Source organism: Dipodomys merriami, unplaced genomic scaffold (genome assembly GCF_024711535.1).
Source record: "Dipodomys merriami isolate MVZ:Mamm:240054 unplaced genomic scaffold, mDipMer1.0.p SCAF_6, whole genome shotgun sequence".
Classification (NCBI taxonomy): Eukaryota; Metazoa; Chordata; class Mammalia; order Rodentia; family Heteromyidae; genus Dipodomys; species Dipodomys merriami.
Window position 1 is genome coordinate 64,814,851 of NW_027206179.1, and position 13,414 is coordinate 64,828,264.

At 39.6% G+C, this 13,414-nt stretch overlaps 1 protein-coding gene across 3 annotated transcripts in view; it reads right to left on the reverse strand.

Annotated features, from left to right (window-relative positions):
* The window catches only part of Mtus2 (microtubule associated scaffold protein 2), a 577,850-nt gene that overhangs the window by 326,636 nt on the left and 237,800 nt on the right, over positions 1-13,414 (reverse strand). For 2 of the 3 annotated variants that reach the window (XM_070003046.1, XM_070003043.1), the window contains exon 4: positions 4,413-4,610. In XM_070003046.1, the coding sequence (XP_069859147.1) occupies positions 4,413-4,610 (198 nt within the window). The remainder of the gene's footprint in view (positions 1-4,412; positions 4,611-13,414) is intronic. The other variant, XM_070003044.1, reaches the window with a different exon arrangement.

The window sequence follows — 13,414 nt, forward strand, 5'->3', positions numbered from 1 at the left end:
TATTTGAGAGTAAGCAGGGGCCCTCAGACTTGTGGCCTCAGGCAGTGTGAGGAATAGACAGCACATCCAGGAATGGCAACTCCGCAAACCTAGTTTTCTGGATTCAGAGACAGCCTTTCCCCAGAAGATCTATGTCCACCTCTATCTTCCAAAATTCGACCTAGCTTACAGCCCTCTCTGAGAAATCCCCTGTTCACCCATGCTGAAGAGCCAGCCTTCACTGAAGGCCCTAAATCTGTGTCATTTTCAGGCTTGTGGAACACTTATCTTTGTATCCTGATTATGCAAATGGAAGTCTCTGCCCACCATCCCAGCTGTATTTTCCTTCTCCCTCACTCTTCTAGTTTCCTATACTGGGAGAAGGAAGCAGAGAAACATATTTTTGTTTCTGTAGTAGGAAGACCCTACTCAGGCAGGCAAGCCCACCTCGTCATCTGGAGTGACAGAACCCACCCAACAAAGTTGTTAATAAAGAAGCAACTTTATTGAGAAGCTCCCTACATGGACCAGCCAGGGCCGCAGCACAGGCTTGGGAGCTGATACTGTGACCCCAAGTGGCCCCCATTCTTTGGTTTTTAAAGGCAAAATCCATGAGGTCGAGCCTGGTCACGCGCAGGTGATCAATGGGATCGTACCATACAAAAGGATTGTACAGTCATATCAGAGCACACACAGGTGGCCAATAGGCGGAGTTTACTGTAAGCAAGTGCAAAAGGCAGGGTTTACCATAAGCACGTGGTGTTGCCAGTTGGAACCAGATTACAACCTATCTGTTTTATGGTCAGTCTTTCACTCAATAATCAAGGGTGGGTTAGGCTGTTAAGGGGAGGGGGATCAGATGCTTTTTTTTCATTCCCTAAAACAAAGGCAAAGCTCAAAATGGGATCCTACCAGCTGGGGCCCCATCTCAGGGGTCACTTCAGTTTCTTTTGCTTTCTTTTCAAAGTTTTGTTTCATGATCTCTGATCTTAACCCCAAAAGAAAAACATGATAGTAGTTTAAAAAGAAGAAAAGGAGGAAAAATGGGAAAAGTGCTACAAATGTTGTACTGTTCGGGTCTTTCCTAGTAAGTATTTTTTTAACTTCTTAAGCACTTAATAATCCAGGCAGTGAATCCTGTATTCAGAATAGAATACACTAGGAAATAGAATCCTCTCCATAAATTATTCTGCCCTTGTGTGATATGATCTGTTGTCATTAATGATTAATTCATGAAGCCCCAAGTCTTCCTATGATCCCTCCACATATTCCCCTAAAGTCATACCTTCAAGTCATACCTACCTACCCAATGGGGAAAGTCAACACCTAATTACTGATTGATGTAGCAATCAAGTAAACTTTACGCTATGGCATGTTACCAAAACTAAATGTTACAGGAGTTGTTTTTCTTTTTAAGTTTCTATCACCTCAAGCACTTCTTGTATCTTCTACTTTCTTTAAAAAGATATACAAGAATTGTTTAAAGTTGAGTTTAAGCCAGAATCTGCTAATCTGGATATCTGTCTATCTGTTTGTCCATCCATCCATTTCTCTTGCTGGTACTATAATTCAACTGCAAAGTTTCCTGTTGGCAGGCAGATGCTGTACTCCTAAGCCATACCTTCAGTCTTCCTCTTCAAATTAAATAAGAAAAAGCTGTGCATCACCAATTAGTGTGATAAGAAGCTTTATTTGATGATCTGAAGGACCAATCTCACCATCAGCAAATGACAAACTTACAAGAGAAGGAGCCACCTGAGCTCTCCAGTTGACACAATGAAGAGAGGGTGCTATGTGGACTCCTCAATAATCAGGAATCTATTTACACATCAGAGATTACTGAAATGCAGCTCTAACCCATAAAGGAGTACTTCATAACAATGAGAACTTTCCAGCCTCATAGGATGCTTCATAGATTGACAAATCTCCACTACTCCATAGTTCCTGTTAGAGCTGAATGGCAACCTGGGAGGTAAATGAAAAGGAGGATTTGACTTGTGGAGCTTCTCAAAACAGCCCTCGTCTCAAGATTTGCTTCACCAATTGAAACCAAAGACATTTAAATCATGGCTATGTCTTCTTCAGTTTTAAGAATGGACTACAAAGCTTGGCAAAGTGACTCATGCCGGTAATCCCACCTGCTCAAGAGACAGAGATGGAGAGTATAGCAGCTCAAGGCCAGCCTCAGTAAAGTTAGTGAAACCCCATTTCAAACAAAAAAGTGGGCATGGTGATACACCCCTGTCATCTCAGTATAAAGTAGAAGGATTGAATCTAGGCTGGCCTTATATTATAATATGCTGTAGTGAAATGCCTAATTACAGTAGTATTCCTAAAATGATACCCAGTAGGGTGTAATAGTGTTTGCAAAACATCAGTTTTCCAAGAAGAAAAAAGAAATGAATTCTGACATCACAATGGCCATTTCTATGAGCTGAACCAGCAAAATCTGTCCCTAGGATACTATCCAAGAGTTTCCAGGTTACCTAGGAACTTTATATTTTACTTAATTCCTATCATCAAAGCATCAGTTCTCCACTCAAGGACAGAAACACAATTTTCCTTGATATTAAATCTAAGAACAATTATAAATGTATGGCCATCAGGTCTCATCCTTAAGTTCAAGTACATGTATGGTTTCATTATGCTTTATTGGTGAATTATACATCTTCAGTAGGTGGCAAATACTTAAAAGCCAATTCTCATATACAATTCTGAAAAATAGAAAACAGTTCTGAATGGAGTAGCTACATTTTTAATATGAAGTTTCCAACTGAGCATTATTTTCTCTGTGATATTATCCTTGTCCTCTGAGCGTGTTCAGTGGGTTCCTACCTCGTGTTCTTTGAAGCAGAGATGAGGAGTGGCACTTACACATCTGGAATTACTCTGTCCACAACTGTCACACCTTTTAGCAGAACATGTTGTTTGGGAGCACATCTCCAATAACCTTGAAATTATTATTAATTTTTTAAGAAACCAGAAATATAACTCCTTCCTTGGAAAGGCACATGCCATGAGAATTTTTTTCTTTCATACTTTTGTTGCAAAAAAATCCCACTGGCAGTTTTATTACTTAAAATTATGACAAATAATCGACCCTGTATTCAAAATCTTCAGGTATGCTGGTAATCTCTTGCTTTTGGTCAGGTTTTCACTCTACCACTTGAGCATACCTCTACTTCTGGGGTTTTCTAGTTAACTGAAGATGAGATAAGAGTTTCTTGGATTTATCTGCTGGGTTGGCTTCAAACCATGATTTTCAGATCTCAGCCTCCTGAGTAGCTATGATTACAGGTGTGAGCCACTGGTATCCAGCTTATATTCAAAATCTTTAGACTCTAAATGTGGTAATACATATCTGCAAGCATGCACTACACATTTGCAATGGTTCACTGGAGATTTTGAGAAGGCAATACTGGGCATCCATAATTACAGTGACATTCTTTAAGTGAAACCTCTGTTGATGGGCAGAGTCTGCTGTCTAACTTTAAGAGATCATGAAAGCAAGGAAAAGATCTTAGAAACCACTCATAAACACATCAAGTTAAAGAAAAAACATAACACAGTATGGTCAGCAATAACCAGGGAGACCAAATTTAGAACAGTAAAGGTAGAGAAGTTCCACACATCATCTCTGCAAAACCAAGAAAAAAACTGAAAATGAATAAGCTTGGAAAATTGAAAAAAAAAACTCTCCCTCTCTCTTCTAATCTCTTCCAAAGAGCCCTTCACATAGTATTCTCACAATAAAAAAAATAAAATTAAAAAAAAAGAAATCTCAAAGACTTTCATGGCCCTCGGGCCAGTTCTTAATAACCAGCATCTGAGATGTCATGGCTTCAGATCCAGTAGCAATGGCTTTGAACTTGACAAGGCTAAAATGAAATCCGCTCATCAAAGGCTCAGCTGATGGAGCAACCCAGACCACTGTCCCAGTGGCTGTTTGTTACTTCCTCAGAAGGCTAGCAATACAGACCTTAAGTTACATGTACCAGGAAACAGACATGGAGAGACTTTCTGTCAGAAGGAAGCCAGACAGACCTGAAGCAGCTCAGCCATGCTTCCTATTTCTCATACCATGTAGTCAATCTTCCCAACCTACTATGTGTTTCAGTGATGAGAAATCATTGTGTTTAATCATACCCAAATAATTCACACTTAATGCTCAGTATTTTCATGCTATGCAATGTGCTAACACCGTTCTTATATGTCTGGGACAAGCAGAAAAGGTCAAAACCTATGTACGTATGACCAGATAAGATGATGTTAAGTGAAATGAACCCCAAGATAGAAACACAAGTGGTGTTATTGCTATTGTTTCCTTTGACTTCTTACCTAGAATCCAGGAAGCAAATGAATTCTGGAGGAAGTCCCTCAATAAGTCTGACACCCGGGTGCCCAGGTGTGCCCCACCCACCAGCCCCACTTACGGGTGACTGGCCGGCTCTGCTCGGGCTGTGTGCTATCCACAGACTGGGAGCTGGGCACTGAGGAGATGCTGGAACTTCGGACAAAGCCAAACGCCGCCAGTTTGGCTGCTGGAAGACGTGAGTAGCCAGGAGGACGAAGTCCAGATTTTGGTAGATTGGACTTTGTAACATTGGAACTGGAAGCCTTCTTTATATCTGCTAAAATCAACCAAAAAAAAAAAAAAAGGAGAAGAAGAAGAAGAAATCTCAGTCCATCGCAAGGCAGAAAATGTCACATGCTGTGAATTGCAGCTCACCTTCTCATTGACAGATTTAAATTGGTCTTGGAAGGTTCCATTCTCTATGTTTGAGAATAAATCATTAAGAGAAAGGTCCTAGTCAAAGCACAGGTGGCTCATGCCTGTAATCCTAGTTTCTCAAAACTAAAGGGTAGTTCCCAGGCCCCAGGTCCAGCATGTGTGTGTGTGTGTGTGTGTGTGTGTGTGTGTGTGTGTGTGTGTGTGTGTGTGTGTGTGTGTCAGCATGTGTGTGTGTGTGTGAGAGAGAGAGAGAGACAGACAGACAGACAGACAGAGAGAGACAGAAAAAGAGAGACAGAGACAGATAGACAGACAGACAGCCAGAGAACAATCCCTGCCCTAGAGAAGGTCACATCTACTAATTATAATTAGCAGCTGAGAACAGGATAGATAACCTCACTGTAAGAAAGCATAAAGTGTTTAGGATGTTGACTAGAAAGAGAACACTCAACTGAGGTATGTTCTTTAAATTGTGAGATCAATATAGTCCTTGCATTTTGACATTATAATGAACAAATACCTTTTGCAGCAATTATCCACTGGTAATTTTAACCAGCATGAGATAACCACTACAAACCATGTGTTCAAAAAATGCAGAAATGGGATGGGGCAGGCCAGATTTAAAATCTGAGTACTCCCAATTATTGCATAACCCTGAGCCCTTGTCCTAACACTGGGAACTACAGCTTCCTCGTATAAAGAGGAATGATGTTAAAATTTGCCTCGAGGCTTTTGTGCAATACTGCTTGTACCACAGAACTTGAGAGAGGCTCAAACTGATATTAGTTTTTTTCCTGTTTCCATGATCTGCTTCTATGTTAATGCAAACCCCACCAGTAGTTCCCAGATATGTGCAAAGCCAGCTTGTGTTAAGATGATGTTCTGAGTCTGAGCTGAGCCCCATCAATGGCACTGCAATGATCACCATCCACTATCAAAGGCTCTGAGCACAAGGCCAAATTGTTTCCAATACACAAATGCTCCCTGGTAGGAGAATTTATAAGCTCCAGCTTCCCAGTACTCTGCAATAATTGTTCTCCTTCACTAGATAATAATTTTTGTTTTGCTGTATATAGAACATTCAGCAACATTCTTATTCTGTAGTTAGTCCTCTCAACAAAAGATCAACTAAGCTTCACATTAAATGCAGTTTAAAGAGTGGCTTACTTGTTTAAATATCAGTGTCTAAAAATCAGTGAAGAAATTATATATGAATAAGAAAGCATCAGTGTATGGAAATATGCAGAGAACCAGAATCAGCCATGCCATGTTTTTTTTTGCTTTTCACTCCTAAGTTAGTGAGGCCATGAAACGTGTATTCCAAGTGAAGGCAGAATCTGTGCAGCTATGGTTTCCTAACTAACTCCTGAGGAGGAATGGAGTCAGAAGTACAGGAGGAAAGAGTCTCAGAGTTAGGTCTATCAAAGTCCCCAACTCGGGTCTCTCCTAATGCTTGGAGAATATGTTCAATGATAAAACAGACAAAACAACACACTACTTAATGGTCCCTTGTATATGAAATTAATGCCCTGCTTAATGCCTTTCAACTGCTCTCAGATCATTTTATAGTCTAAATACTGAAACCACTCTTAATCTATTCTGCAAAAGAACTGCAGGATAAATTAGTTACCAGTCAGATGTAATTTCAACATCAAGTATACCCTAAATCCATGCTGACTTTTAGGCTGAGTGTCCTTTATCCAAAATGCTTGGGACCAGAGTGTTTCAGATTTTGTGCTTTTTCAGATTCTGTTATATTTATATAGGAATTACCTGTGGAACACATCTACTCTGAAAATCTAAAATCTGAAATGCTCCAAAATCTGAAACTTTCTGAGGGTCATGCCACTGCGCAAAAGTTTTCATTTTGAGGCATTTTGGACTTGAGCTTTTGAATTAAGCATATTAGGTTTAATTTCCTTCCTAAAATAGGATGATTTTATGTAATATAAATAAATTATTAATAAATAAAAGCAATAATTGATAAATAAAAACAGTTAATGATAAAATTAGGAAAATATGAATTAAGAGAATATGACCAAAAATGGGTTTAGTCTAAAAAATGTACCATATATGAGAAAGAAGGAAAAGTCAGTATTAATAAAAAGCCAAGCATCTTTGCTTATGATAAATCCACTTAATAATTATTACAGAATAAAAACTAAGTGTAAATGGTAAACCATTATATAAAAGACTATATCCATTGGATGCGTTCAAATAGAAATTTATTATATGTTTCCCTTACCTGAGTTTAATTATTGCTAATTCCATCATTGAGAGGGTAGCTAAGGAACATGTAGAGAGGGGAGAAATGGACAACACGAGATTCTAAGTACACAGGAAATATCTGTAATTTTTATTTTTCAATTTTTGCCAGTACCGTGGCTTGTATTCAGAGCCTCAAACTGTGGCTTGGCTTGCTGGCTCATGGCTGGTACTCTACCCCTTGAGACATGCCTCCAGACCAGCTTTTTGGTTATTTTGGAGATGGTATCTTACAGATTTTTCTGCCCGGGCTTCAAACTATAATTCCCAGGCCTCAGCTTCCTAAATTGCTAGGATTACAGGCAGAGCCACCAGCATCTGGCTTATAAATTATTTTTTTTCAGTTTTCTCTTTCCCCTAGTCCAGTGCTTCCTTTACCTAACGGCATATTACAGTCCTTTAAATCTGCACCTGTAGATTAACTAACCACAGATCAAAAAATATTTGGGAAGAAACAGTATCTGTATTGAGCATGTACAATTTTTTCTTGCTATTGCAGTACTGCTTAAAATACAGTATAAAAACCATTTATACAATATTGATTTTTGTATTGACTATTATAGCTCCAAGTATGTGAGAAACTGTAAATCTGCATATGTAAGGAGTGTGTGTGTGTGTGTGTGTGTGTGTGTGTGTTCAGGCTACAAGTAGGAGTATGTCTTGTCCCAACTCTGTGTGTACAATATTATTTTGCAATTTTAATGTACTCTATCCTGTACACCAAGTTACCATACATATGGTCATACCATACATATAGTCATTCTTTCTACCACATTAATCCCATGAACAGTATACATGCCTTCAGAATTTAGAGAGCAAGCCATATTCTTTGTATGCTGCTTGTATGTATAACCACTCTAAATTTCTCTATTTTTCAATAAGTTTAGTTGAAGTCTACATTAACCAAGCTTTTACTGCACCAATTTAGCCCCCCACCATGAGTCAAATACCTTCACTAGTCTCTCTGCAGGACAGCTCCTCTGGAGAGAAATTCAAAAGTCTGCCTTTTAAACAAGTGCCTCAGTGATTCTGGCTCAAGTAGTCCCTGGGCCACTCTTGGAAAACTATAGCAGAAGCTGCTGACTCACTCTGGGAAATAAATGTATTCAGCAGCTCTGAGTTAATGTGCCTTAATTTAATCTGAGATTCTCATAAAAGATCTTTATTGGCAAAGATGTGGAGATCGTAAAGCCTGGTACTACAGACTGAATCTTGTTGTCCCCACCAATTTTCACAAGTTAAAATCCTACCCCTGACGTATGATAGTATTTGGAGGCAGTGTCCCTGGCAGGTGATTATGTCTTGAGAGTGGAGCCCTCTTGAGAAACTTGACACTCCCACAGTAGCCATCCTGTGTGATGAGTCACACTACCTGCACTGAATCCTGAAAATCTTCCGTTGTAGTTGGAGCTGATTTAAGTTGGGAGCATGGACAAACCAATTCACTTTTAGGAATAACAATATGGGATTGGAGTAGAATCCTCCTAATGTTGGTCCTGAGTATGTCTCAGCCTGGACCTACCTGTATGTCTAAGAATGAAGTCAGGTCTGATGCCAGACTCAGAGAGAAGATTAGCTGGTGAGAGTTGGGCACCAGGTTATGGACTGCTCAGAGAAACAACTGAATATTGTATAAGATAAAGACCCAATGGAGAGGAGCAAAAACAGATACAAGTAAAAAGAGCCATAAGGCAGACTGCTGAGGTGTGCATCCCTGCAAGCAGATGGCTCTGCATGACCCTTGTGTCCTTAAGTTGAAGCTGATACCTCCTTATGTCTCTATTGCTGCAAAAATCCTGAAGGACATTGGGTTCCAGTGGTTCATGCCTGTAATCTTAGCTACTTAGGAGGCTGAGATCTGAGGATCATGGTTCAAAGCCAGCCCACACAGGGAAGTCTGTGAGACACATATCTCCTATTAACTACACAGAAAGCTGCAAGTGAAGCTGTGGCACAAGTGGTAAAGTGCTAGCACTGAGCAAAACTGCTCAGAGACTGTGCCCAGGCCGTAAGTTCAAGCCATAGGACTCTCTCTCTCTCTCTCTCTCTCTCTCTCTCTCTCTCTCTCTCTCTCTCTCTCTCTCTCTCACACACACACACACACACACACATACATATGCATGCACACACAAATCCTGAGGAAGATGGACACAAACTCCAATGGCACTCATGATACAATGAAGGCACCAAATGGATCTGGCTTAACCCCAATATCCTTAAAACCTATAATATAGCCATTGCAAGAGCAGCCCCTAGACCCTACAGTACAAATCTGTGTACAAAAACTTAAGAGGGTCCTCTCTGAAGAGGAAATACAAACAGCCAAGAGACACATGAAGAATTTCTCAACATCTCTGGCTATAAAATAAATGCAAATCAAAACATCATTGAGATTCTACCTTATACCAGTGAGAATGTCCATAATCAAGAAATCTAACAGCAGATGCTGGAGGGGATGTGACCAAAGGGGAAGCTACTACACTGTTGGTGGGAGTGCGAACTTCTTCAACCACTCTGGAAAGCAGTGTGGAGGTTCCTCAAAAGACAATACATAATGCTCCCCTATGACCCAGCAATCCCACTTCTGGGAATCTACCCAATTGACCACAAACAAGGCCACACGAAAGCCACCAGTATAACGATGTTCATTGCAACATTATTTACCATCACCAAGATATGGAACCAACCAAAATATCCCTCAGTAGATAAATGGATCAAGAAAATATACATATTCACAATGGAATTCTATGCTTCCATTCATAAGGAAATGGAAAGACTTGGGAAAATTATATTAAGTAAGCCAGACCCAAAAAAGCAGTTTGCACGATCTCCTTCTTTTGTAAGAACTAGAATATGTATATGATATTCTTAACAGGAATAACCCAAGTGCTTAGTGCAAAGGACTATCTATGATGAAGCATATTAACATGAACTTCTACTTAAGGAAACAAGAGGTTCTCATTAGACTCTGTATATAGTTCGTTCTTTTTTTCTCTATTGTTGTTTTCTTCTTTCTTCATTTCTCTTAGTTTTTTGTACCTCTGGTTTTGCATCATAAACAATGCAATATGTGTAAGGGAAAGGGAATCACAGAAACAGCAGAACAACAGCTGAATCACAGCAACACTGATACTCACTTGACACGATGTTGGATATGAACATTACAACTTGTGGGGGGGATAGGGTGGGGTAAGTGGGAGCTAAAGAGGGATGGGGTAATGATGATTAAAAACAAATATACTTATTGCCTTACCTATGTAACTGTAACCACCCCAGCTCATCACCTTTTCAATTAAAATTTGCTCTAAATAGGAGCAAAGTAGAAAAATCCCCTCTATTAGAAAAACTAGGGGGGGTAAAGGGGTAGGTTGGGGAGGAGTGTGGGAGGTTGGGGAGAGGGACAACAACAAGGGAAGGGGTAACAATGAACAACAAGTAATGTACTCATTGCCTTACTCATGTAACTGTAACCTCTCTGTACAGCATCTTTACAATAAAACAAAATTTAAGAAAAAGAAAAACTAAGGAAAGACAGAAGCGGGAGGAGGAAAAGAGAGAAAAAGAAAACCTGTATATGGGAAAGAAAATCAAAATCAAACCCTGAAATAGAGGCCCAGAGTTGGCCCTCCAATGAACACCCAAACCTTACTAGAAATGTATTAAATCCATAAAAATTAAAAAGAGCACTGATTGGGGCTGGGAAGGTGGCTCAGTGGTAGAGTGCTTGCCTTGCAAGCATGAGGCCCTGGGTTTGATTCCTCAGCACCACATAAGCAGAAAAAGCTGGAAGTGACACTGTGCTAGCCGTGAGCTGAAGAGCTAAGGGACAGTACTCAGGCCCAGAGTTCAGGCCCCACGACCAACAACAACAACAACAAAAGCACTGATTGCTTTTTGTACCTCCACAATGCAGATTTTGAGTTAATTTCAACTTCTGTTTAAGGACCAACTAGTAAACCTCTGTGGTTTTTATTCCTGGGCTCAAAATATAGGTATCCTTGTGAATCTCAGTAAATACAAACAAGGTATCTGTATGATTAGAATATAGATTTAATCTTTAAATATTTTGTTCACAGAATAAAATTCTTTAATCTTAGTTACTAAACAAAAAAGGCATCTAACCATGTTTTAGAGTAATTACAGGAATAATTATGTTCTCCAGGTTATAGAGCCCATCATCCAAAAATATCCCATCAGAGGCCTGGGCACTCTGACCCAATGGTTAACAAATTTAAAAAGAGTTAAGTTTTTAAAAAAGAGGTTGACTTTGTAAATGAGGACCCCCCCACCCGTAGGCCATACTCCCAGTTAAACTAGTTAATATGGTGAGTGAAAATTTAAGCATGGTTTGCAAGGATTGGAAGCCATCTTGTACCTCCAGTACTCCTCCCTTTAGCAACCCAGCTCAGCATATTTTTCCATGTTATGGCGCTACTCATTAAAACAACAGATAGAATAGTATGAATTTTTCTGGTTTCAACTAATAAATGAAAACTATTTTGTTGGCTGGGTACCAGTGTACACAGGCCTATAATCCTGCCTACTTTGAGGTAGAGACTGAAAGATCATGGTTCAGGGCAGCCCAAGTAAAAAGTGATGAGAAGTCATCTCAATCAATAGCTTAGAATAGTACTTTCCACCTGTCATGCCAGCTATGCAGGAGGTTCAGACGCGAAAAATCATGGTTCCAGGCCAGCCTGGGATGGACATTTCATTAAATGGAATTATACAATGTCTATGGCTTTTGTGTTAAGTATCCATGGTCTCACATTTCATCTATAGTGTAGCATGTATCAGTACATAATCTATTTTTTTTATTATTGTGAAAATACCATGCAGAGTGGTTTCAATTACATGGCCAAGGTAATGAGTACATTTCTTATCAAGCATTGTTGCCTCCTCCTTTGTTTCCCCTTCCCATCCCTTCCCATTCCTCCCTGCACCCCTCCCCCCACATCAAAGTTGTAAAGTTTGTTCACAAACGTCATCTCATTGTTGCAATGAGTCCACCTGTATCCCTATTTAAACAATTTGTTTTTTCCCTTCCCCTCCACAAATTATACCCACATCAAATGCAGTGAAAACAGGGGTTATACTGTGGGGGAGGGACATACAAAACAACAAAGAAATATCTTATAAATATGTTAGAAACAATAGCAAGAAAGAAAAAAATTTGTGTCCTTATTTTAGAGTTCATTTTGCCTAAAATCAACTTATCTGACCATTTCTGCTTGTCTTAGACACATACTAGTTATTGCAAATAAGGGAAACCATGGGACTTATGTTTCTTTGTGCCTGGCTTACTTCGCTTAATGTAATTTTTTCCAAGTCTTTCCATTCCCTAACAAATGGGGCAATGTCATTCTTTCTGATGGAGACATAGAATTCCATTGTGTATATATACCACATTTTCTTGATCCATTCATCTACTGAGGGGCATCTGGGTTGGTTCCATATCTTAGCTATGGTAAATAATGCTGCAATAAACATAGTTGTGCTGGTAGCTTTAGTATGGTCTTGCTTGTGATCATTTGGGTAAATGCCCAAAAGTAGGATTACTGGCTCATAGGGGAGCTCTATGTGGAGTCTTTTGAGGAACCCCATACTACTTTCCAAATCAAATCCTGAAGGAAACAATAAATAAGTGGGCTAAAGACCTATTTAAAGAGAAACTTCTCTGAAGAGGAAAGAAGGATGGCCAATAAACACATGAAGAAATGCTCAACCTCCCTAATCATAAAAGAAATGCAAATCAAAACAACATTGAGATACCACCTCACCACAGTTAGAATAGCTATAATCAAGAACTCCAATAACAACAGATGCTGGAGGGGATGTGGCCAGAAGGGAACCCTACTGCATTGTTGGTGGGAGTGTAAACTTGTTCAACCACTTTGGAAAGTAGTATGGCGGTTCCTCAAAAGACTACACATGGAACTCCCCTATGACCCAGCATCATCTATTCTGTAAAATATTTTTTTTTCTGTAAAATATTCTAAGATACAGGTACCCCACATTTCATTTATCCATTAACAATTAAAGTGCATTTTGATTGCCACTCTCTTTTATCCCTCATAATAATGCCATCAGAATATTGATGTGAAGATTTCATGTGGACATATAGTTTCAGCTTACATGTTTTCATGACTGAGCAATTCTACTCAAAGAAGAAGGAAGGAAGGAAGGAAGGAAGGAAGGAAGGAAGGAAGGAAGGAAGGAAGGAAGGAAGGAAGGAAGGTAGGAAGGAAGGAAGGGAGAGAGGGAGGGAGGGAGGGAGGGAGGGAGGGAGGGAGGGAGGGAGGGAGGAAACTGGGCTATCTTCCTAACCTGTATCAATATCTTCACTTTTAAAGGATCTGTGTCAGAGAATCTGATCTGTCATTGTATGTCCTCTATTATACACTTCTATTAGGTGAGTGAAATAAAGGTTTTGTATAG